The following is a 27,215-nucleotide window of genomic DNA, read 5'->3' on the forward strand; positions in this document are numbered from 1 at the left end:
ATGGTAATAATTTAGTCACTCTTATATTCACAAGCTAAGGTGCTGAGAAAGGCTGACAATACTTAGATTCATTCATCCTAACAATGAAGGAACAGAAAGCATTCCAAAGGGCAGAGTTAGAGGAAATGTCTCAAATTGGGACATTCTTAAATTGTTTTGCATCCTATGTAGTTCTGAATAAACCAAAATAAAGAAGGAAGGAAATAAAGTGGAGGAAGCCAACATGGAGAAATTCTACAGGATTACTTAGGGTATTCAACTTCTGCAAGAAGGCAGGGAAAGTTTTAAACACAAAGGAAAAATGAAGTTCTAATGACACCCTTGGGACAAATCAGTGCTTAGATTTTCCCATTATATGTCTGGGGACATGGTTGGTAGTTTGTTGTGCCTGAGCTCTGTCTTTGTTTTTAAGGAAAGGTGCCAATATTTCCATTTATATCAGACCTACCAAAATGTACATGTTTGCATGGTACTGAGATTAAACCAAGGGACATTCTACCACAGAGCTATGCCCTGAGCCCTTTTTAAATTTTTTATTTTGAGACAGGGTCTCACTAAGTTGTCCATGTTGGCCTCAAACTTGCAATCCTCCTGCCTTAGCCTCCTGAGTAGCTGGAATTATACATATGCACTACCACATTTCATTTGACAATCCAGTTCTCATTTTTCTTTTTTCTTTCTTTTTTTTGTGTGTGTGATGGTGGTGATCAAACACAAGCCTCCTACATGCCAGGCAGACACTCTACCACTAAGTCACATCCCCAGCCCTCTCACTTGTTTCTAATCTAAATTTGGTTTCTTTCTTCATATACTAATTTTTATGGGCAGCAAATACAGAATGTAAGACTACCTGAATAGTGAATCAAGAGTAAAGATAGACAAATATTTACTTTATAGACAGAAAGGCAGGATTAAATTTCAAGTTTAAACATGGTAAAGGTGTGACTTTTAGCTATACCCAAACTATCTAGATGTGTAAACAGAAATTAGTGTCTTGGTGAAAACTAGTCAGTCATCTTTTTTGTTGTTGATGTTTGTTCAGTAATGGAGATTAACCCAACTGTGCCCTACCACTGAGTTATATCCATAGCACTTTTATATTTTTATTTTGAGACAAGTCTTGATAAATTGCCAAGGCTGGTCTTAAATTTGTAGTCCTGCTGTTTCAACCTCTTGAGTTGCTGGGATTACAGACATGTGTTCCTGTGCCAGTTTTAACCTCCACCTTCTGATGACTAAACTCATTTATGTCTCCATCCCTTCAAAGAGAGAAGCACTAACAATATGGGCTTAGTGAGTCATTCCAGATGGTAACTAATATTTCAGTATTTCTAAATCAAAGTTATTGAGACATCACTGATAAAGTATTCAAGATAAAAAAAAAAAAAAAAAACCAATAACCAGGAAACCAAACTGGAAAAGGAAAAATTCTTTTAATTACAAATCAAGTTCACATATTGTTAAATGGGCACTAAAAGTTTGCTTTTAACACTTCTAACATCACTAGTTCCTTAGGAACTCACAGGAGCCAAACTTAAACTCTTTCCCCAGGCCCTGTTAATTTCCAGCATATTGTAGCAGTACAAATTATTCATTTATGGACATTTAAGTCACATTTAAGGACAATAAAGACCACTTTGCAAAAAGTACAATTGTATATCCTTACACATTCCACAAAAACCTACTGCCAAAAATGTATGTGCGGGCATTAAAGGACTTAAATGTCTACACATTGGTTATAACACTCAGAGTACTAGCTGAAGTATACCTTCTCTCTACGAGGACAGAATGGAATAAGACAGTTTCTGACCCTGTAAAATAGTATAATCATAGCATTATAAAATGCAATTAAACTGTTAAGTCATAAATAGAACTTCTAAATTAACACTATTAGTTTTTGCCTGAATTTTTGTAAATTTGAGACCTACTGGACCTACCAGACCTAGGGCAAAGGCAAATGTTACTATACAACCTTTTTTGTTGTCGTTGTTTAACATTTTTAGTTGTAGATGGACACAATACCTTTATTTTGTTTATTTAGTTTTTGTATGTGGTGCCGGGGATCAAACCCAGTGCTTCATGCATGCTAGGCAAGCACTCTACCACTGAGCCACAACCCCAACCCACTATAGAATCTTTACAAGGAATAATTTTTTTAAAGTCATTTTGGATTTTATTAACTGCAGCCAAATAATACCTTAACATGTCAGATCTTGATATCTGTCAGAATACCTTTAGGAGCAGTTTGGAGAATAATGGGGGTCAGGGGCAGGTGTGAGAAGGAACAGGGGAATGGTCATCTGTGATTCTGTACTGCATTACTTTAAGGGCAAAGAAAAATGAACGGTCAGTGAAACATAGTACTTTACCCCTAATGCCTCATAAAAGACTGTCTGTGCTTTTGACTATGTGCAAAATATCAGTAATAATCCTTTGCAGGCTCAGAAGAACAGAGAATGTCAATCAACTGGGACTCCAGAAGGAAAGTTCCAAAAATGAGAAGTCCTTCCATGCCATTCCCATTACTGTTCTCACCAGACTATGGCCTCAGAACACTTTTGCTTATTGATCTCCAACAGACAAGTGTGATTTGATCTGACAGAATCATGCAGCCTCAGGCTCCACATGTAAAAATGTCAGAAGTGGCTGAAAGAACAGCAGCTCCATGCTGAAGACACCCATTTCCTCTAACTCCAGAGCTCCGCCATGTGGTCTCAGTTTCCCCTCTGAGGGAACTGCTGTAGAGAGGTAGCCTGGTGCCACCATGCTGAGGGAACTTGGAACCACAGTGACACCTACTGACTTGCTGGGAGAGCGTGCTTTGGAATGGTTAGGTCCACAGCTCCTGAGACTGCTTTGCAAGACATCTTGGACATGCAGCTGAGTGTTGCATCAGAAAAACACGATTTGGGCAAGAGGTGTCTTTCAGGAATAAAGCGATGGTTCTTCTTTCCCTTCTGAGTCTTCTCTCCCCACCCGCAAAGTCTCATGAGAAAGTCAATTTATAAAAGCTACCATCTTTTTCTATCACCCCCCTCTTGGAGGAGGAAGGTGATGTTTTTGTAACTACATGTGTTCAAGAGTAAACATCAGGAAAGCTCTGTGGTAACAAGGTGTTATGAACCTCAGACTCCCACGAAAATCCTGGTAACTTTTCAGTCTCTGAGAAAACCTTCAGACGTGATTAGTAACCACCGGGACAGGTGGGTTTTGCTGTTTGTTCATTTTTTCACCTTCATTACACATTCCCACCCCACTTAACTTCTGCTGAGATACTAAAAGTGGAAAAAAGTTAAAAGAATCTTGAGCCTGCCAGAGGCAGAGCTCTCTTAATTTTATATTTCATATGGATGAAATCACTAGTTGAGATATTTATAATCAAAATAATTGAAAGGATATGCAAAAGTATTTCTTAGCCTCTCAAATCCGTTATCTTCTGATAAACAAAACTTACATAATTACCATGTCTGTACTTGGTATTATGAAAAATAATACTATATTTTCTAACCTTTTAAAAATATAAAGCCTGGTTAAGAATCATGCATATAGAATTTGCCTTTAAAAGGTTAAAATAAGCTGGCTCTTGGGCAGCTACTTAAGAATTTATAGTGTTGGAATGACAGCAGCAAATATTAGCTTTTTGAAGATCCTACCTAATCCATTTGTTAGGTCTAAGGTAGAAGGTCAGAAAGGGAAATGAACAAAAAAACAACATCAACAAAAAAAAAAATCCCTCCATCTTTCAAATGAACATGAAATAAAGGCTTCCACAACCAGAATTTGAGTCTGTGCAAAAGCACATACTTATGGCTATGTTCACACAGTAAACCATAGAAACACACTGGCTCTGATGGCTTCCTGCGGAAGACAGACAGACTGATCCAGTGTTTACTTAGTATAGTCACTGGTGGCTTCTTCAGTCAGCAGAACTTTAGAGATGCTTACCGTATGACCACAGTCCAGGAAGGACATGCCCAGTGCAATCAAACATTGCCAACCCTAGAAGATAAAACACAGTCATCATTCACCAGGCTCTGTGAAAAGCCCTCTCACCTCGCATGATTGCTCAGATGCAACCTTATCCCTTCCTTGAACATCCATATTTGCCCATCTTGGGCATTTCCACAACCAAGGATTGCCCAATTAACTCTCCCAGCCCCATGCCCCTTCAAAACATCCTGGAGTCTACCTTGCTCAAGAAGTATGTCCTGCTATTTAAATACTGAGTTCTCTCTGTTCCTGCTGCTCTGTCTGTGGCTTATTTCTCTAACCCTGATGACTACTTTTCTTCAATCCCCTGCAACTACCCATCATAAGAAATGGGGAGAATAACTGACAGAGATTAATGGCATAGTCTTCTGAGCTTCTCTGTGAAGTCCCTATTTTGGAGATAAACAGCAGAAATCTTCACATCAGAAAATGGAACTCCAACAGTCACACTAGTCTCAGGTTGACCAAGGATAGACAACTTCATACACAAGGACAGCAGCTTCATATACAATTTGTATGAAGAAAGGATTCCCCTGACTGCTAAGCAAATTTTCAAAGCAACTGCAGTCAAGGACATATTCACTTACTTAGATTTCCTAGATCTAAGGTCAGAATAATCCTCATTTGACTGATGTTTGTTGGGAAAGGAAAGAAAAGGGATATATCAATCCAAGACACACTTTTTCAATACTCACAAAAGTTATTTTCTTAATCAGATACCTAACCTGTGGCAGACACTGACATGAAGACCACGTTAATGTTCTAGAGATCAATAGCACATCTCCTGCCTTCATTTTTAACCATCTCTTAGAAGAAATGGCATAAATCCTGCTGCTTCTTATCCTCAACCCTTGTGTTTTTCAGAGACATCTGTTTAAAATAGGGAGGTGGATTTTTTTCTTGTTGCTATAACTATAGCAATTTTCACTAATATTAGCAAAGTTAAAGAAGATCAGGAAACAGAATATATAATTCCATGTTCCTAAAACAACCAATATTATCATTTTTATAGAATTTAGACTTTAAAAATATTTTGGACAATTTGGGTACAAAATAATTTTGCATTCCTTTTGCATGGTTGCTATAGTTTTATAACCAGGACTTTTCAGATGACTCTAGGAATGCAAAGACCGAATACTATTTACTTACTTTCTTAAACAGCTAGTAAGTAGTAGAGCTGTGCAAGCTGTGAAGCCATCTGTATCCCACCCCAGGGCTCTAAACTCACTGCTCCATCCCCTTCTTCAATCCTGTTCTCTATACTGATAACCTTTTTTCAGTTACTCAAACATACTATGCTATCCTGTTAAAAATTAAGAAGGAAGACCATAAACGATTGACAGAAAGAGAAAATGCCACACCTTAGGAACCAAAGTAAATGACATAATTAGAAATATAAACAGCTGATTAACAGTTCCATACAAACTACCTTGATAACCAGGAGGCAGACTGCCATGTGCTCTTTGGGTTCATTCATTTCTGAGTGTCAGGTAGCTCCACTTCTACCATCCCAGATACTTGTGTCCCTGCCTCATCCAGACTGTACTTACCAAGTAGAACACAAATCCCAGATAAGCCACACTGATCACAGCCGCCACGACATACAACACCATGTGCCCCAGTTCCTGGACATAAACCACTACAAAGTACATGTTGATGGAAGACACAATAAGGACCAAGATCCCACCGGCGATCCTCCAGCCTCTGTGAAAGAATCAGCACAGTCACTGGTGGAACGGTTCAATCTGGCCACAGACAGAAAAGGAAATGGCATCTTGAGGGGTAAACAGGACAAGAGTTAGAGGCACTGCAAAAGGAACTGAAAAACGGTTCTTAATATGTCCCAGATTCATTTAAATAAGGCAGTCAGACAATTATAGGAAGAAGGAAGGAAAAAAATACTATTAAGTAATCCCTAATATTTAAGACCCTAGAAAAGTAATAAGGCTGAGAAATGCAAAGAGCCCGGCTGGGGTTGTAGTTCAGTGGTAGAGCACTTGCCTTGAATGTGTGAGGAACTGGGGTTGATTCTCAGTACTGCATATAAATAAATAAATAAAATAAAAATCCACTGATGACTAAAAAATATTAAAAAAAAGAAAGAAAGAAATGCAAACAGCCATTTCAAGAGAGTCTCTTGAAATGTAACAAGTCATTTCAAATATCCCATATCCATTTATGGTGTATATAAAAGGCATTAACTTATGCCTTATTCACTAAGATCATGTAACACAGAATTTTAAAAACTTTAAAAAAATTTTTTTAGTTGCAGAGGGACACAATACCTTTATTTATTTATTTTTATGTGGTACTGAGGATCAAAGCCAATACCTCATGCATGATAGTCAAACACTCTACCACTGAGTCACAACCCCAGTCCTTAACACAGAATTTTAAAACTTTAGTGGCTAAAGTTGAAGAGTTAAAGCCCTAAAAACTAAACTAAAAAATGGGCTTTCTTGCCTTTATTATATTTATAAGCACATTTTCTAAGCTGAAGAGGAAGCAGCTAGCAATCACCTCTCGAAGTGTATAGTTCCTCTATATGACTAATTTCTGAATGGAATATTGAATGAATATGCCCTTCCCCCACAGATCAGCATCCCCATCCAAGAAGTAGTATGAGTACACTCACATTCCATTGGAAAAATCATTCATTACTGGCCGCAAGCTTGTGAATGTGAGAATGGGTATGAGGGCAAAAGGAAGCTGGAAAAGAGAATAGCACAGTTAGTGGAAATAAAATATAAACCAGGTCTCACCTACTTCATGAGAATAGTTATACCTATCAGCCCTACATGCTTCAAGAATTGTTGAAATCTGTCAAAGTGTCATTAACCTAGCATTGATGATGATCTAAGTGTCTTTACAAATACTGCATCTGACTTTTCTTACTAACCTACATAGGACTAGCACCATGTCCCACAGTTCATTTAATGCTTGCTGGATTAATGAACTACAGCTTCGTGTTCTGTATGTAAGTATATAGTTCATAATTCTCACTCATCAGGATTAAAAAACGAAACCATTCCTAAAACCTATATGGATGGCAATATTTCATACACATTTCCTATATACTAAGACCCAGGTCTCTTTCTTCATCTCCATTTCCCTGCAAAACCAGGCTTGCTACACCAGGGCAGTACGTAAGACTATCTGATGACATGGAAAGAGCTTCCCCAGACCCTGCTCACCTGTAAGCTCTGCAGAACATTCAGGAAGTCATTCATCCCCGTTAGATGCTCCACATCTTGGAAGACAGCAACAAGCAAAGTGGGGATGATAGCAATAGAGCGTGTCAGAATCACTCGGGCAAAACGTGACCATTTTAGGTTCAGGAATCCCTGAAAGAAAACACAGGAGCAGAATGAAAGGCTGGACCAGGAAGAAAAAGGGGGATTCTGGAGAGACCTTAGAAGGCACCAAGAAATATCTAAGGACTCTGTCATCTCCCACTATTCAACACCAGCACATACCTCCATGACAAACTGACCAGAATAGGTTCCTGTCATGGTGGAGCTCTGTCCGGCAGCCAAGATCCCCACTGCCCAGATGTAGAGTGCAGCAGGCCCGAAGTAACATCCCAGCACAACGCCCTGGAACAGGCAAGGGAGAAGATATGTCTGTGTCAGTCATCTGCTTAGACGACACCTAAAACAGCATTTCCCTGTGATATTTCTCCCTCTTTGCCAAGAGGCACCTACAACAGCTACTATGCCACGCACTGTCCCAGAAGCTAGGCTCAGGTCTTGATCTGATTCTAGAGGTTTTCAATCTCAACACTTCTGGACACTCCTTCATTCCTCAGCCTAGTCCCTTCACTTCTCTAAGTGCCTAAAGTCTTGATCTCCTACTACCATCTTAAATACTGAAAAAACCTAAGTCTAAACATATTTCCCAAACTGTTCTCTTTAACACACTATTCTTGAAAATGACAGAAGTGTAGGAACAGGTCAAATAAATTTGGGAGATGATACTATATATTCAACTCTTGGAAGGTCAAATCCCCTATAACTGAAACTTTATTAACAACATTTCTTTTTTCCTGTTTTTTAAACTGTACTGGGGATTGGACCCAGTGCACTCCACCACTGAGCAACATTCCCAGTACCTTTTATTTTAAGATAGGGTCTCTCTAAGTTGCCCAAGCTAACCTTGCAATCCTCCTGTCTTAGCCTCCCAGGTCACTGTGATTACAGGCATGAGCCACCATGCCTGGATACATTTTTCTTTTTGGTCACCCCAATTAACATCCTGTAAAAGAATGTACTGTCACTGTGAGTTTGGGAACAGCTGGTGTACAGTCCATTTTTTCAATTGATCCTCTAGTCCCTCCCATGTAATCCAAAATGCGTGTCTGGCATCTGGACCTTTGAAATAAATGACACTCCAGTGGAGATAAACCTGCTCAGAACTGAAGTGAAGTCACTAAACCAGATAATATGCTAAGAAGATTGAGCCAAAAACAAAGTTCATAACCTCCACAGGCTTACCCCTTTGTAGATGTCCACAGCCAGAGTTGAGTTATCTTCAGGGAAGAGGCCAGCATGGGGACTGCTGCTATTTTTACACACATCAACCTAGAACCCAAAAACGTTTAAGAGCAGTTTTTACTTTATAGGCCAGGACCAGATGAGAAGAGCTCTCCAACACATCACATACACGTCCTCTCAAGAGGCAGCTGGAGGGCTGGGATTGTGGCTCAGTGGTAGAGTGCCTGACTCACATGTATGAGGCAATGGGCTGGATCCTCAGCACTACATAAAAATAAAGATATAAAATAAAGGTATTGTGTTCGTCTACAACTAAAAATATTTGGGGAAAAATAAAAAGGCAGTAGTTAGAGGGCTTGGTTGTAGCTCAGTGGTAGAGTGCTTACCTAGCATGTATGAGGAACTAGGTTGGCTCCTCAGTACCACATATAGATAGATAGATAGATAGATAGATAAATATATTATGTCCACCTACAACTAAAAAAAATTTTAAATAAAGGCAGCTGGAGGAAAACTCTGGATGCAGGTGGTAATGGGGGCAGGGCACAAATAGGCAGTGGTTTTACTTGGGATCCTCCTCCATAATATTTCCACATTCCACACTTTCAGAGGGTACATCATTAAAGTCTTTACTGAGTTAGAGCAGATATGGCAATATACAAACACTGGGGCCTTTTAAATGAGAACTAGAAGAAAGGCCCTTAAGAAGTCTTCAAACATGAAAGAACACCCAGGACAGGAAGCCCTTAGTCAAAGCAGAGTCAGTGGTCAGAGATCCTGGTGGCAGGAAATAAGGATTAAAACTACATAGACATGGGGGCTGGGGTTGCTTGCCTGGGTTCGATTCTCAGCACCTCACATAAATAAATAATACAAAAATAAATGTCCACTAAAAACTAAAAAAGTATTTTTTTAAAAAAAGGCAGGGGCGGGGAATATAGCTCAGTTGGTAGAGTGCTTGCCTCACAAGCACAAGGCCCTGGGTTCAATCCCTAGTATGGCAAAAAAAAAAAAAAAAAAAAAAAAAAAAGGTGGGGGTGTGGGGCTGGTGGTGTGGCTCAGTGATAGAGCACTTGCCTAGCATGTGTGAGGCACTAAGTTGGATCTTCAGCACCACATAAAAATAAATAAAAATAAAAAGGTTCATCAACAACTATATTAAAAAAAAAAAAAAAAAAAAAAAAAACTACACAGGCAGTCAGAGTCAATGTGTTATTTCTCTAACCCCCACTCCAGCCTGCATTTACCCTAATGCTCAAGACCTCCCCTGACCCAGGTTTACTTACCACCTGCTCATTGGTTTTCCCAAAAAATGCTTCAGCAAAGACTGAGACGACAAAGACATTGATGATGAAGGAAACAAAGAGGGCAATGCAGGATTCAATGAAAAAGTACTTGTTGGCTTCTCGGACTTCCTGCTTATTGGCCCGGTTTACCTGTCTAGACTAGGGAGATAACAGCAGCAGTCAGAAACAAGTTTCTTGGTAGCATTTCAGGACTTTGGATATCAGTCCTGAAATGTCAGCTGAGAGATTCAGAGGGCAAACAACTGACTACATGAAATGGGGGAGACTCAGCCCTCACCTACATCCTAGTTCACTAAGCAATTAAGATCTTCATTCCCTTGGAGAGCACTGTACAAATAGGGACCAGTGACTAAAGACTATTTGACTCTCCAATATTATAGCTGGAAGGTCCACCAACCTATAAAAACAAGCTGATTTTGGTCTTAAAGGTATACAACCTGACTTATAAAAGTCTCTGAAATTGTCCTGCATAAGACTAACATAAGACTGCATAAGACTAAATGCATAATAAAGTAAGGCTGGGCAGCTTTACTGCTGACCACAAGGTCACTCAGGCCCTAGAGATTTAAACACAAGAGGCTTGGTGCACATTCAGGTCTTTAGGATTAAGAACAGTCCCAGCTTCTCTGTGGGGTCACTAATCCCTCTTCAATTTGCTGATAAAACACAGCCCAAGCACATGTAGTTTATAAACTTTCAGCCTTGGAAAATATCTTGCTCCTTCAGGATTCTATGAGTTGACAGTTAAGTTTTGTCCCTTGCAATTAAAGGAAAAGATCTCATGAACTAGTTACATGGGCAATGAGATAAGGGCTTTTGCTCACCTTGACTAAGGCAGAATGTAGGTACATATTGTGTGGCATGATGACAGCTCCCACGATGCCCACAGCCTGTTCAATCTGTGGGGTCTGACAGCCAGAACAAGATGGCACGAACATGCCCTTGAGTACCTGGCTCTGGTTGGGTTTCACTGTAACATACTACATATCAGCATAACAATTAGCCTTCATGAAACATGAGACAGGAGGTTAACAGTACTAGGGAGTCCTTGGCATCCTTTATTCCTTACAACATCTTCTACGATAATCATCAAAGACAGCAAAGGATATAGATCCTCAAAACACTAAGCGATAGCTAGAAACACTGGTACATGCCTCAGTTCCAAGATAGTAGGGAGGTTGAGGCAGAAGGATTAGTTTAGTTCAGAAATTAGAAACCAGCGTGGGCAATGTAGTGAGACTATCCTTCAAAAAACAAAACAAAACCAAAAAAAGATGGGAAGTGAATGAGCACAACACTCTTAACTAGCATGTGCAAGGCCCTGGATTCCCAGCACAAAACAAACACACATAAATACCAAGCAACAAAGGGGGCTTACTACAAGGGGGTCAGAGAATTCAAGAATAGATTCTCTAGAAATTCAATTCTTGATTATTAACACTTATCATGCTTCTGTTCACTTACATTCATTTAAAAATCACATATTTCTGGCACAGTGTATAGTCAAAGTCTCATTCATAAAAATTCCTCATACATCCTTTTCCCTGATTCAGCATTTTTCTTGGAAACCTTAGGCAAACTGCATAATCAACTCATAGATTAGATATAAAGTTTAGCCAGGCCAGTAAGCAGAAACCAATTTATGACTAGAAACAGAAAAGTGCTATTACTGCAAATAATGGTACTGATTTCTAGGAGTGTTTGGTTTGGGCAAAAACCAAGAAACATTCCCTGTATCACCTATAATTCATTAACTTTCTTTACAAAGAAAGTTCAAGCTGAAATTAATGTAAACCTAAATGAGCAAAAACAGAACTATTTTCAGTTAACAACCAAGAATAATCATGCAAACCCCTCCCTTATTCTCTCCAAAATTGTTCTACTGTCAGGATGGCCAACCGGGCACCAAGGCGTCTGTTCTGGAAGGTCCTAGAGCATCTAGTCATTTCGAACTAGGAATCTCTGCAGGCCTTCCTGCACACAGATCTTGGCTATAGATTGCATTCCTTCAAAATAGCCCAGGGCTGAACTGCCTTTTTGTTGAAACATGCAATACCATTAAATCATCCTAGCATTGTTAATGTCTTTTACAGTGAAAGACTAAACACAAAACAAAAACTTGTTTCAAAAAACTCATGAACAGCATGCAACACTTGCCTCATATCCAAATGTGAGGGCCATAATAGTGATGAGAAAGCCAAAAAATGCTTCTAGCTTCCGCAAGCCTAAAGGGGAAATGCGGCAGTGAGCTCACAGAAGGCACTTCCCCAGAGGTCACGGGATGGGAAGTGGTTCCTTTGAGTGCCACCCCTATTCCCACTTGCCTTACCATATTTATCCAAAAAGAGAAAAACAAAAGTATCTGCGATGGTGATGAGAACTCCACCCCACAGGGGAACCCTAGGTTAGAGATGAGAAATGGAGATTAAGGGGGAGAAACATTGAAAAACACTTCCCTCCCACTGATACACAACACCAGAAGCTGGGATGTAGGGGAGGAGGGAGAGTGGCAAGGAGCCAGGCGTTGGATAGTTGAGGATCACAGCACGACCTAAGTATATTCATTCGTGTCTACTGAATCAGACGTTTTGGTCAGGAATCTGAAAAGTGAAGGTCTTACCTTCTATGAGCTCACTATCTAGTGGGATAAGCTGACAAACAAATAAACAACTGCAACACAAAATACCACACGCTCTATAATAGAAGTATGTATAACCCACCATGGGAAGGGAAGACTGCTGGGAGAGAGGAGGGTGGTTCCAGAAAGGCTCCACAGAAGTAAAAATATTTCAGTTGAATCTTGAAAATTGAAAATGAGTTGGGTTTTCATTTTTACCTTTACTTTGAAATCCAGTAAAACACTGTTAACTTTCTAGAGGAAAACCCCCTCACCTTCCCACAGACAGGAGATTGATGGCAATGGCCGAGCCAATGACTTCCTGCATGTCTGAGCCAATGATAGCCAACTCCACCATCAGCCACAGGATGATTCGTGGGACCTACACAGCCAAGAGTGAAAGATGTGTTTTGATTATTCATTTCTAAGAACTTTTTCTGTAGTTCTAGTCTAGTCTAAAGGATTACCACAGACAATCCTTTATGAGCCTCTAGACTGAAGAGGAACCATCAGATTCTGGCCCCATTCAGTGTATCACACTGCAGTGTGGCCCCCAGATGGAAAAGAAAAATGTGCTTCCAGGCTGTGAACTCTGTGAACCAATGTCATTGTCGAAACTGATCTTACTTTTTTCTTCTTCCTTCCCATTCAAGAGGAATGGAATTCTATTTACTAATGTCACTTAATTTCTAGGCTAAAAATAATTCTAAAAAGTTTTAGGGAAGAATAAGTAAGCCAATATGGTCAATATAGAGGTCAGCAGAGAAAAGAAAATGACTGCAAAAGAAAACACCTATTCTGACCATAGCTGGAATAACAAAACAAATATGAAAAGGTTGGGGAGTGGTCATTTCTAAAGTAATTATAACACACATGGCAAGTGAAAAAAACAGATAAGCAAAATTAATTTATGCTGTCTTGATGAAACAAAAAAAAAAAAACCACTTTCATATGAAGAAAGAAAAGCTAGAAGAAATTATAAATTACCAAGGTTGTTTTATTTTTGTTTTTATAGCACTGGAGATTTAACCCAGGGCTCTTTACCACTGAGCTACATCACCAACCATTCTTATTTTTCTTTTTTTGAAAAAATTTTAAAAATTTGTTCTAATTAGTTATACGTGACAGTAGAATGCATTTTGATACATCATATATAAATGGAGTATAATTCTCAATCTTCTGGTTGTACATGATATAGAATTACACTGGTCATGTAATCATATAAGCGCATAGAGTAATAATGTTAGATTCATTCTACTATCCTTCCCACCCCTCTCTCCTCCCTTCATGCCTCTCTGACTAAAAATAGAGGTACTTATTTTTCATTTTGAGACAGATTCTCATTAATTTGCCAAGAATGGTTTCAAAGTTGCACTCTTCCTGCTTCAATCCTGAGTAGCTGGGATTACAGGTATACACCACTGCTCTTGGCCCAAAGTTTTTTGGAAAAACAGGTAAGAGTACTTTATGTTCGTAGCCACAAAAAGAGCTTAAACTTTAAGGACACATGAGAAGTGGGTCAGTATCTTATCTAAAGATAAAGTTAAATTAAAAATGTCTTCCAAGACTGGGAAATGTAGCTCAGCAGTAGAACACTTGCATAGTATACGCAAGACTCTGAGTTTCATCACCAGCAATGCAAAAAAAAAGAAAAGAAAAGAAAGGAAAAAAAGGTCTTCCACATAGTGCATTCCTACCTTAGACGCAGTAAGAAGGGCTCAAAATAACCTAAAGGAAACTGCAAAAGCAATATAACTCCTAGAGTGACAATAAATTTAAAAATACTTAACAAATCCAAAAATAATACCACAAATGCTTGTAGTAAAAGGAAAAAAACTTACCTCTTTCAAAGTGATGGCAAAGTAAACAAAAAAGAATCAAATAATGAAAACTGATGAAGCAACATAGAGTACTTGGTGAGCGCACCCCTCTCCTTCATGGGCTGAGCATTGCTAGATGCCAGAAAGTAGAGTAAATGGTTTACTCAAGGAGAATTTCTAACATTCTGGGAACAAGTGAACTTTATGTTAGATTTTGAAGATGGGGAAAAACATGGCTTGGCAACAAGAGGGGCAGTATAGATTCCCTTAATACTTCCAGTTCAAGTCCTCCAGCGTTTCAGTATACAATGGGTATACATACATTGCAAAATACACAGATTCCCATATATGGGTGAGACACAAATAGGACAGCACACTGCTCACCTTGGGATACTGACGGTGACACACTTCAGCAAGATGTAGCCCAGTGACCACTCCCAGTCTAGCTGCAAGGCGCTGGAGCAACAGACCCACAATGGTGGCCAACAGAAGGACCCACAGCAGCTAAGAACAAAAAGCCCCAAAATATTCATTAGACAACTGCGGTTTTTTTGTTCGGCTTTGACACTGTAAAAGGGAAACACTATGTACTGGAAAAAGTCCAGTCAAGCATCAAATGCCCTGTGTTCTATATCAGGTCCTAAACTTGACCTGCTCAATACCATGTCCCTTTTTGAGCCTTTGTTTCTCTCATTGCAGTTTATCCTTTGTTCAAGAACACTACATGGATAAAATAAAAGACTAGATGGAAAATACTTTTTACACCAAGTGTCACTCCCAATGAAGTACAGTTTACCAATCCCCAGTGTCAAGGAAAATTCATATTCCTTTGACTCCCCAAACACTAAACTACTAAACTTAACTACTTCTTGTTGACTGCAAGCCTCACTGATAACATAAGTAGTTAATACATATCTTGCATAAGGATTACAGATGGTGAAAAATGCACGAGAACTTCACCAAATCACTTTTTACTATAATTCACAATTCATTAGAAAGATGAACTGCTCATACAAAGATGATCAGTCACACAGCAATGTCAGGTGGAAACTCACAACACTTCAGTTCACCACAATAGCAAAAGCAGGTGGCTACAAAATTACTGCAGAAGCATATAATTAATTTTATGTAGTTATGATTTTAATACCACATCCTGACATTTCCTTGCATGTCCATCAACTGTGAATAGCAACATGTATGGACTGTGTAAGTTCTAAATAAATTTAACTTTTTATAACAGATTTGTATATATTTCCCATCTGGTATTTTATTTTTGTGTAGATAAAATAGATTATCTACATATATTTTGTGCATTCATGACATACCTAACATTTTCTTCATTTTTCGATATTTCTAAGTTACACAATTCATCCCTGAGTTTTTTTGAATTGTCAAAAATCTCCAAAAAGAGAATCCACATACAAGTAGACCTATACAAGCAGTTAAATCATTGTTGTTCAAGGATCAACTGTATCTGCACATAACCCTTGAAGCTGCTAGCCAATTGACAGGGAAGAGGAGAGGATAAAGGGTGTATTTTGTGTTTCAAAGGGCAGGGATAAGTCTAGATGTTCACCTTAAATCCAGCCACTGCTCCAGACTGCAAATCAGATTCAATGTTTCCTGGATCCAGATAGGCAATGCTCATAAGAAAGCCAGGTCCCGTGAATGCCCAGAGTTTACGAAAGCTAAAACAAGAATACTACACAAGAGAGGAAAGGAGCTCAAACTGATTTATCTGTTATTGAATCACATATGAATCATCAATATCAGCTTCACAAGAACAAAGCATAAGGGTTAGTATTAATGGGTTCAAGTTTCACTTCCATCATATCCATCCCCTTTCAACAAGCTGATTTGTCTAAAAGTGAGGGCCCTTCCCTTTCCTGCTCTTTCCATCAGCATCTCATTCTCAAATCAGACCAATAAAATGAGTACCTCTTGTCCTAAGCACTACCTAAACAGGATTAAGAGTCACGTGTTGGGGGTGGGGGCAGGAAAGTTCCTCAGTACCACTTAGCAACTATGTTCCAGGTCCTCATATTCATTATTAGTTTATTTATTTAAAAATCCAGTCTTTAGAGACTGGCTGCAAAATTAGGTCTGAAGATGTTGAGCATGAGTTGTCTAGTAGATCTTTCACACATAAGCTTTCCCCAGGCAATAATGTGCTGGTCCAAATATGTCACTAACCTCCTCCTCAGGAATGGCAATCTTCTCATCAAAGTAGGTGGTAAATGGCTCTTCCGACTGCCCAGTGGACTGTGGAAGTGAGGAGTTACTGTAGGCAGCATTGATGGCACCAAGACTGGCAGAGTCCCCATGGTCTCCAGAAGCACTGTCTGAATTAACATATTTGAGAATAAATGAATTAAAATGAACAAAGTACACTAACAACTCATCTTAAGTCATACTGAAATTCAATCTGTTTGTTTGGTTTTTGGTTTTTTTTGTGGTGCTATGGTGCTGAATTGAACCCAGGGCCATAAATCCCTGGTTCCTAAAATTAAATATTTTTAATACCTGAAGGCACAATAGACTAACCTGAACTAGCTTGATATATTTTTAGTAGTTTATTGTTACCTACATTTTAAAACCAACTTCTTTTTGAGTAGGTAATACATTCACATGGTAAAAACCAAAAGTACAAAAAAGCCTACATTATTCAATCCCATTGCCCCTGCTCCCCCAGTACCTCAGCACTGGGTCAGTTTTAACATTAATCTCACAATGGTTTTACTACTCCATACTTCTACTCCTACTTGGTAATTTTAGGATCATTTCATTTTCCTCTAAAAACACTGACATTCAGGGTTCGAAGTATTACATTCCCAGACAAGTCTGACTAATAACCTAAAATCCTAACACTTAAAAGAAAAAAAGTTGGTTCGTCTACTGGAACATATCTACCTCAACCAATTATTTGGTAGAACTAACTCAAAGAATCATCCTTAGACATTACATCTCCATCAGGCTTCTCAAAAAATATATAAGCTACAAAATCCTGCCACAGTTAAAATGCTAAAATCTGACGCTGTGGGCAACCGCCAAGCAGGAACACTTTCCATAATGACTAAGGCCTACAGTGAAGAGCTGCTGGTCATGGGCTGCCAATACCCTCGTGATAGCAGGGTCCATCTCAGCCTGGTATCAGTGTTTCCTGCAGATCTATATTTCACATTTAATCCTAAGTGCAGTGAGGATAAGTCCAGGAGAAAAGAGCTAACCCGCCAGAAATATATAAAGTTCAGTTTAATGCAGGCCTGAGATGGTCATGTTGAAACACAAAGCTCTATTCTCTATGTTTCTAATAAATCCTTACCCTCAACTACAGAAACGAAAGCTTTGTTTCTATAGGAAGGTGATCCATCCACATCACTTAACTGGTCCTAAGCTGATAAAGACATTTATAGAAAAGGAGTGGAAATTCTAAATGGGGAATTCAGAATTACAAAGGATTAGTCAAGGTGCTTGAGAAGCTCTAACAAAATACAGAGTATGAGGGACTCACCCTGTATTATTTACTGTTCAATATATATCAGAAACATTAGAAAGTATCATGAGTGGCCAAAGCACTCCAAAGGTCATTATGCCATGTCTGGGAATAGTGTCATCCTTGCAAGAACGCTAAATGTAGTAGTTCAGCTCTGAACTGGAAATAAATATGAGGCAGATCTCTGTGGTTATAAATCCACATTTCACAATTACAGCAAAAGTCACTAGATATGGCTTCTAAATGGAGTTGTTGGAAGAAATAATAGGGAAAATATGGTAAAATTCTGGTACTGACATAAGCTGAATTCTGAATAAAAATCAGGTAATAGCACAAAGCTGCAAGTTACCATCTGGCATCGTCTGTTCAGGACCCAATACCATGGTGGACAACTGAGTACCCGTGTTCTTAGAATAGGATTCTGGAAAGGAAAAAAGGGAGGGAGAAGAATAAGTGAGAATGAACTGATAAGTTCAGAATCAGCATTTTGTTACTCTGTATGACTAAACCCTTTTTTTAAAAAGAACATTCTTCTATTGAATCAGATCACCTTGAAAATAATTATAGCTTTCAGTATGAGAAATTTTTACAAAAATAGAAAAGCCTTAATCATATTTTTGCTGGTAAGACTTCAAAATCAAATTGAAGTAAAAGTTATTTTAGAGATTTAGGTAAATCCTTTTTAATAAATACCCACTGAGAGGCTGCTAGGCAATTACCCATGATCTGTCTTTGCCTCCAAATGTCTAAAACCAGAATAATCTTCCCCAGTTTTACCAGTCTTTTTAAGGACAGATTTAAAATCGTTCTACTAACAAGTTAAGCTCATGGTTTAATCTACAGGAAGGGCAAAAAAAGCCCTACGTCAATATGCTGGTAGTACAGAGCCACTACTTCATAGCCTCAAATATCCCTGAGGCGAGACTTTAGCTATGATCCAGTGTCACTCCCAACTCTCTGACAACTGGGAAAGAAATGAACCACCATGGCCCAGTTCTTCCTGAGCTCTCCAGGACAGTAAGATCCAGTAAAACTAGGCCCAGTCTGTGGGATACAAACCTTGCATAGGTCCTGTAGCAAGCAACCTGCAGGACTAGGGCTGGTGGTGGGGTGTCCCACACACTCAACATCCTTTTGGAATAAATTTAACTGTGGACAGGGGAGATATTAGCAAGCCCATTTGGCTACAAATCTACTGCACATTCTCCAGTCAACCTCACCAATAAAGCTAATTTTTAAATTTTCAATGTAGTTATAGAATATACTTTTCAGTTACCTCCAAATTTAGAAAGGGAAGGACAAGATGATATTTACTGATTATCTCCCAGCTTAAATACCAGGAGTAATTATCCCATTAGCCATCTTTCACTGCTAAAATGTAATCTTTCTCCACTCTTGTTCGATATGTTGCTCCCATCTGAACAATCCTCGCTTTCTTTTTTTTGATAATCTTTCTATCAACCAACAGATTCTATACCTTTTTTACAGAATTCCAGCATTCAGACCTGAAGAGGGTTTTTAGGTCATCTGTCTTCTGGGGCATAAAACATACCACCACCTACTAATTTAGAAACATTATCTTTCCCCTCCATAGTCACTAATGTCAAGTATTAGATAACCACAGACAACTAACTATGTCTCTCCTGTCAGGTTTTAACAACCAAGTGGCTAAAAACTAGCCAAAGATCCCAATAACACTGACTAAATCTAAAGCCTTTCAGACAGTTGCAACAGCCCTCCCCTAAATGGGATTTACACTTCCGACCACTCCCTTGGATTCCAATCAGCACAGCCCCATGACACCTTCAGTCTTCTTATTTATTTTATGTGTAATTCTAATAAGCCAGGTTATCAGGTTATCTTAACCCACAATAAATCAGAAACCACAAATCAGATTAGAGATTATGACTCTTACAGGAAAAGGGGAACTCAGCACACTAAGGAATCAGAAAAACTTAAAAAGCACCTCAATTAGCTTTGGGCCTTCTGGTATGAGAAAAAGCCCTTCCTTATACTTCAGTCAAGTCTCACAACATTCTTGCAAGTACAATAACATCCAGAAATGATTAAATTGCACTGTAATAATGGTTGATACCCTGTTTAAGAAGGCACAGAAGTGCGTAATACATTTGAGGAAGATTTCTATCCAACATGGGCTTTTAAAAGTTATATTTAGCCAGGTATAGTGGGGTGAATGCCTATAATCCCAGTGACCTATGAATCTGAAACAGAAGGATCATAATTTAGAGGCTAGCCTCAGCAACTTAGAACCTGTCTCAAAATGCAAATAAAAAGGACTGGAGATGTAGCTCAGTGGTAGAGGACACCTGGGTTCAATTCCCAATACCACAAAAAGAAAAAAAATTAAATTTAAAAAAACAAACAATTGAGATACTAGTGTGCTCTTCACTTAACCTGTACTCTGCAAATAATTTTAGGCAGAAATGTTTCATAATAAATTTCTAAATAATTATTAATGGCATTCTAAATGATCATTTCTATACCAAGTACACACAGAGCTGATAAAACACAAGAAGTCTGGTCTTCTCTGAAACCTCAAGAGAAAATATAGATTCTAGATTCCAATTTTCTCATCACAGCTTTTAGTCAACAAACGGTAAGCCCCACTGTCTGCATATCTATAGAACAAAACTAGGGCAGGCGACAGAAAGGGTTAGTTATGATTGGCATGTTGCATAGTATTTTAAGTGCCCATGATAATTTATGACCCATGTGGTAGCAGTAAGTTAACATTAGGCAGTTTTGCTCTATAGTACTATAACACCATGTTGTTTCAGTCATTTCACTACATTAAGGAAAAGACACAAAGGCCACAAGCAACCCAAAAACCAAGCAATACTTTAGTGATTATGATTAATCCTCTGATATTCTAGTGTGCCTCCATCAAGTGTCACCTTTTCTAAAACCCAATACATTTCCTCCCATCAAAGAGTAAAAATAGAAAACACAGCACTCATGATTCAATGTAATATGACTACCTTATTCCATTCATTATAATAAGTTATAAGACTGTTTTACAGGATTAAAATGTGGGTCAAATTACATTTTCTAAAATTTCAAAAGCCTGCATTCTTTGATTCAGCAATTCCACCCTTAAGAATAAATCTTAAACACACACAAGGAAATATGTGCAAAGACATTTCTACAACATTCTTCATAGTATCAAAATACTGAAAAAAAAGTCTGCATATTAGTAAAGGATTGATTGAATAAATTGCACATTCATAGGACAGAATAAAATGTAGTCAGATCTATATGTAATGATAGAAAATGATCCCCAAGATATGTTATCAAGTGAAAACTTCAACTTATTAAACAGTAGGCATCATTTACATAGGAAAAAAAAGGAAAATGAACACATACACTTAATGTTTACTATGTTCAAAGGTTACACCAGGATCTGGTAATAATGGCTGTCCCTAAGAAAAGGGAATGGGGGAGCAAACACAAGGTCAAGTGAAGGGAAGACCTTTTATTTAATATATACTGTATAACTCTTTAGACTTAGGAAAAAAGTTTTATTATTTTTCTTCAGTGTGGTGCTAGGGAATCACAGTGCTCTATGCCTACTAAGTACATATTTCACTGAGCTATATCGCCAACGCATTTTCAGTTTTTAAAAACATGGATTCACACTTCTCAGAGAAACTAATACTTTGGGATATTCAGTTGCACTCTCTGATAACACTTGTGCAATGGATAATCAGAGATCTGCAGCTGTGAGCTGACAGGCATTTATTGCCTTGAACTTAATTTACCAATAGTTTCTCTAAGTGCTCAAATAGTCAATAAAATTATGAAATTATGGGCTGGGGATGTAGCTCAGTTGGTAGAGTGCTTACCTTGCAAACACAAGGCCCTGGGTTCAATCCCCAGCACCACAAAAAAAAAAAAAAAAAAAAAAAAAAATTATGAAATTATGATTTTGGAGTTTCACCTGAATGCAAAGAACAGAAGCACCCTTCTCAGGTAAGCATTTCCTGGCTCCCTAATTTGGATTAAATGGCCCCCTCTTCCCAGTTACACCAAGGCACCCATTGATTTCCACTCTTACCATGTTGTCTCAAAAACATCTATTCCCTGATAGTGTTCTTGCAACATTTCTGCAAGTTTGAAATTCTATGAAAACTAAGTTACTCTAAAAAACACATACTAATGATAATACATTCTAACACCTAATTAACAATAATTCTGTTTGTTCTTAGCATTTAAAAGAACTCTGGAAGAACAATTTGGATAATTCAAACCTATTTTAAAATGATCCACAAGGAAGTCTGAAGTACTTGCTGGGCATGGTGGCACACACCTGTAATCCCAATTGCCTGGGATGTTGAGGCAGGAGGATCACAAGTTAAAAGCAAGCCTCAGCAACTTAGTGAGGCCATGTCTCAAAATATAAAATAAAAAGGTCTGGGAATGTGGTTCAGTGGTTGACAGCCCTTGGGTTCAATCCCTGGTGTCCCCCACCAAAAAAAGAAAAAAAATATTTGAAGTACTAATTATTCAAATATATACAACTTTTTGTTGTTGTTACCAGGGACTGAACCCCCTTTATTTTTTATTTTGAGACAGGATCACACTAAGTTGCTTGGAGCCTTGCTAAGTTGCTGAGGCTAGTTTGGTGCTCCACCAACTGGCTACAACTTAAAAAACTTTTCCCCCTATTATTAAAAAATAGTTTCATTTTTAAATAATGTGTTTCTTTTAAAATTCTCATATAGAGAACAAAGACCCTTAAAACCATTTCACTTGATATTAGAGCTGAATCGGTCTTCCTAAATTTAATTGTAAGGTTTAGGGAGGAATGTTTTGGAATATAGTCCTCAATCTCCCCTACCTCAAACCTCCCTTTTTTTCCAGGTACTGGGGATTGAACTCAGGGGTGTGCTACCACTGAACTATACTTCTAGACTTTTTAAAATTTTATTTTGAGATAGGGTCTCACAAAGTTGCCCAAGCTGGGCTCCAACTTGCAACACTCTTGCCTTAGCCTCCCACTGGCTGGGATTACAACTATGCAACAAAATCAAAGGCAGTATTGAATAGGAAAAGAACTTTCACAGAGGCAACCAAAAAAAGTATTTGCAAGGCATTAACTGATTAAATAAATGTGAACAGGGATGTTCAAAGGCTAAATAGCAAACTGTCTTTTCTGATGCTTACCTTAGACCCTGTTCAGTGCCAGAGACATGCTGGTGACAAAGCAGAAGCTGCCAGAGACACAGATAAAGGCTTGAAAAAGTGATACTCAAGTGTTTATTAGAGAACAAGGAAATGTATTTTTTTTTTTTTTAAATTCCATTTGTCCTCAAGAAAAGGAAAAGATTTTCAGATACTCCCCAAATTCTCTTTTCTCTAAAGGTCTACTTTTAAGCTGAAGTACTATGATAGTTCTCCTAAACCACCACTATTAATCCAACACCTGTGTTGTATGTTTTTCATGTAAGTATGCTACTATCATGTGAATGATTGGGAATCAACAAAGCTTTTTGAGATATTTAAGTGATTCAAACAGAGTTAATTGTTTTCTGCACATTTGTGTGTGTTAAGAGAGATTACTTCTTTTTTTTGTTTTGTTTTGTTTTGTTTCAGGTGCTAGGATTGAACAAAGGGCCTTACGCATGCTTTACCACTGAACTACATACCCAGCACCAGACTCTTTATAATGACAGATTTTACTTCCCTATTTTTTCATTCTAGATCAATAAAGAAAAATCATTTTCTGAGTCTTTCCCTCACGGGTATCTATCTGATGAGTTCCAAAATTCCATCTGTTCTGGAGGTGAGGAAAAATAAACAGCTTGGAAGACACAGGTGAACTTCCAAATTATTCTTTTTTTTTTTTAATATTGTTTTAGTTGCAGGTGGACACAATACCTTTATTTTGTTTTTAAGTGGCGCTGAGGATCAAACCCAGGACCTCGCACATACTAGGCAAGCGCTCTACCTCTGAGCCACAACTCCAATGCCCCCCAAGTTATTCTTGATGATGTGAATTTTTAACTTTTTTTTTTTAAACTAGAGTAGGTTTATCTTATTTTTCTCTTACTAAAATGAATTTGAGGGCTGGGGTTTTAGCTCAGAGGTAGAGCACTTGCCTAGCTGGTATGCATGAGGCCCTGTGTTCAGTTTCCAATACCACACGCATGCACAAATAATTTGATGTAAAATAATAATGTGCAAAAAAAAAAGAGGCTAGAGATTAATTATATGTCATGGTAGAATAAACAGAGTGAAAAGCCCTTCTGGTAAGTGTTTAAGAAGACCTTACACAACATACTAATCCACTCAACCTAATATTAGAATGTCTTCAACCTAAAGATACATAATACACCCAGTTCAAAAAATATACAGTACTGCATGAATCAGGGCAGTGTCTGTCTTTCTTTCTCTCTCTCCCTCTCTTCCTCTGTATCACAATGACCATTAAGATACTAGCCACAGTAATAATCTCAAAACTGGAAATATCTTACTTGGCCTTCCAGAGAACTATAATTTCAACTTAACATCAAATTTGCTGTTCCTCACCTGAGACAGAGTTTGAATTTATTTTGAGGTTGAAAAACAAACAAACAAGAACAATCTGACTTTAAAACCATCTAAAAATGAGAGAAAGAAAATGTTAAGAGGAGGAGAGAGGGAGTAAGATATGGGGAGGAAAAGTATAACTGATAATAAAGCTGGCTGCCTGGGTGTAACAGGTGATAACAGTAGGGGAAAATGTGGCCAGACTGTCAAGAAGTGCTGACCTCTTTATGACAAAATATCATTCATCAACCAGACACTTCAAAATTGAAGGGCCCGGCACCCAATAAATGGAATTCTTCATTTTCTCTCCTCAGTTTTCTTGAGGCTTAACTAGTTTCCAAACCTCCCTGAATGTTCACCTGAAATTTTACTTCCAAGGCTTATAGTTGGTCTTTGTTCCTCCCACTGTTCCAGGGTGAATTTCTTGCAACTTCCTCCTATCCAGAACTTTATAGCAGTGTGTTTCTCTTTGGGGGGCCAACCTGGCCTCCTGGCCTGACGCCTCTATCCTGGAACTCAATTCTGAGCTCTGTGAACAATTTCAAACATCTGTCTCTACTAGAAAAGAACACCCCCTATTAAAAAGTCTACACCAGCCAGGCACGGTGGCACATGCCTGTAATCCCAGCAGCTCGGGAGGCTGAGACAGGATTGTGAGTTCAAAGGCAGTCTCAGCAAAAGCGAGGCACTAAGCTAAGCAATTCAGTGAGACTCTGATTGGAAATAAAATACAAAATAGGGCTGGGGAGGTGGCCCAGTGGTCAAGTACCCCTGAGTTCAATATCTGGTGCTCCACCCCCCAGCGCAGCCCCCCCCCCCCCCAAAAAAAAGTCTATACCTACTTCTTGCTTCAGGAAAAAATGTTTGCCCTCATACTTGCTTAAGTAGTTTTCTCTGGCAATATGGAGAATGATTATGATTGGATCATATTCAACCCACTTATACTAATTAATGACAAATACTAGCTCAAATGCAGATTGACCCTTACAATTTTTTTTTCTTTTTAAAATTTTTGGACAGGGCTGAACTTGAACTTGTAATCTTCCTGCCTCAGTCACCTGAGTTGTGGGATGATAGGCAATGGCCATTGCACCTGGCTAACCCTAACAATGTACATACTTTCCTCAACATGTTTTATCTCTCTCCCTCTCCCTCTCCCCTTCCCCCATTTTGCAGTTTTGGGGATTAAACCCAGGGTCTTATGTGTGCTAGGTAAGCACTCTACCTGTGCCAAGTAAGTGAGCTATATAACCAGCCCAACTTTTCTTTTCTTAAAGCAAAGAAAAAAAATTTTATGTAAAGACAGACAACATATACTACAAGATTCTCCAGTCTTGTATATGCTTCCTTTTGCTCTTTGAACCTGATAAAATATCAATAGTTAACTTGTAGTCTTCTCCTTTCATTACCAAGGTCTTATCTCTTAATTAACAAATACCAACCAAATTAAGAGATAAGACCACAACAAACAAGAATCCCAATCAACATGACCTACCAGGAATCAGCATAAGAACAAGTCTGAGAACCCTAATTTCCTAATTTATGCTTTACTGAAAACACTGGTCCTTACACTAAAAAATGTGAAGTATTCTGACCTTAACTTAGAAGTGGAAGAGGCCAGCCCTGTGGTTCATGCTGGTAATCCAGCTACTCAGAAGGTTGAAGCAGGAGGATGGAAAGTTTGAGCACAGTCTTGGCAACTCAGTGAGACCCTGTCTCAAAATAAAAAATAAAAAATGGCCAGGGATATAGCTTGGTGATAGAATGCCCTGGATTTTCTTCCCATTACCACCAAAAAATAAAAAAATAAAAAATAAAAAAGGAAAAGGAGTTAGATGGCAAATATATTTTTGTTATTCCTGGCCAACTGATTTATTGTCTATTCTGATGTCATTAAAATGTGCTTTATAATACATATATACTGTTTTATTTTAGCCAGGATATCTGAAAGGCTCTTCTTTGTGTCTCCAGGAACCAATTAGTGTTAATTGTTCAATAGATGTTTATTAAATTACAAAAGGAACTACAGTTCCAGTTGCTCAGGACACTGGGAGACTGAGGTAGGAGGATCACTTCAGCTCAAGACTTCTCAGCACCAATCTGGTCAACACAGTGAGACCCCGTCTTTAAAAATAATAATAATAATAAAAATAAATGGCATACAGGGAATAAGGTGATAAGGGTCTAGGTCTTCTAATTCCTTATATTCTGCCCATAAAAATACCCTTATCTTTTTTTCCAAAATATTTTATTTAAACCATAGGGACTTGTGGAGAAATGATAACAATAACAACAATGGGGCAGCAGCTTTCCCTTTCTGCCTCAAACACATTCAGCTCTTTAAAGGTGTCAATCCCTTGCCTCCTTATTCAAGCGCAATTAGATTTCAAAGACATCTATTCTTACCAATATAACATCCAGTTTTCAACCCTAAAGAAGCATTAAATTGCCAAAGCTAAACTAAATTTATATCATCTATACTTCAACAAATCCAGTCAGCATGCTGCAGCATTAAGCTCTTTTTTTGAGGGGGGGTGCTGGGGTTCAAACCCAGCGCCTTGTGCTTACAAAGCAAGCACTCTATTGACTGAACTATCTCTCCAGCCCCTAAGCTCTTTTTGATAAATTCAAAATTTTGTGATTAGGTTCCTAATAATGTTACATGTATAATAAACACCAGCTTCTTTGCAAGAAGAGAATTAGAGGACAAAACAGCCACTGTCTCCCAGATAGCACCAAGAGAAAGAGAGAGATTTTAAGCCCACACCAAGGGCATACATCTGTTCACAGACATTTGGATGTGTGTACACAGCAAGGAGGCAAGAAATAAAGATGTCTCATTCAACAGCAACTACCCAAACTCAGTGCTGAATGTCAAACAGAAAAGATCCTACTTTGTGGATTTCATTCTCTAACCTTCAGACTCAAAACTGAAATGAGTTTAAA

The 27,215-nt window shown here is 38.4% G+C and overlaps 1 protein-coding gene across 4 annotated transcripts in view; it reads right to left on the bottom strand.

Moving 5' to 3' along the window:
* LOC124983377 (natural resistance-associated macrophage protein 2) overlaps nt 1–27,215 on the bottom strand; it is a 43,827-nt gene that overhangs the window by 13,364 nt on the left and 3,248 nt on the right. For 3 of the 4 annotated variants that reach the window (XR_007108418.1, XM_047550612.1, XM_047550613.1), the window contains exons 2-16: nt 18,070–18,141; nt 16,421–16,569; nt 15,804–15,929; nt 14,612–14,731; nt 12,683–12,789; nt 12,120–12,190; nt 11,948–12,015; nt 10,615–10,770; nt 9,770–9,928; nt 8,484–8,570; nt 7,467–7,586; nt 7,185–7,334; nt 6,626–6,699; nt 5,541–5,694; nt 3,946–3,999 (exon numbers count right to left, since the gene is read on the bottom strand). Coding sequence is in view for 3 of the 4 variants with exons in the window: in XM_047550612.1 (XP_047406568.1) it covers nt 3,946–3,999; nt 5,541–5,694; nt 6,626–6,699; nt 7,185–7,334; nt 7,467–7,586; nt 8,484–8,570; nt 9,770–9,928; nt 10,615–10,770; nt 11,948–12,015; nt 12,120–12,190; nt 12,683–12,789; nt 14,612–14,731; nt 15,804–15,929; nt 16,421–16,569; nt 18,070–18,141 (1,667 nt within the window). In the remaining variant the exon portion in view is untranslated. Of the gene's footprint in view, nt 1–3,945; nt 4,000–5,540; nt 5,695–6,625; nt 6,700–7,184; nt 7,335–7,466; nt 7,587–8,483; nt 8,571–9,769; nt 9,929–10,614; nt 10,771–11,947; nt 12,016–12,119; nt 12,191–12,682; nt 12,790–14,611; nt 14,732–15,803; nt 15,930–16,420; nt 16,570–18,069; nt 18,142–25,864; nt 25,909–27,215 lie in introns of those variants that run through there. The other variant, XM_047550614.1, reaches the window with a different exon arrangement.

The sequence above is a fragment of the Sciurus carolinensis genome, chromosome 4 (assembly GCF_902686445.1).
Source record: "Sciurus carolinensis chromosome 4, mSciCar1.2, whole genome shotgun sequence".
NCBI lineage: Eukaryota > Metazoa > Chordata > Mammalia > Rodentia > Sciuridae > Sciurus > Sciurus carolinensis.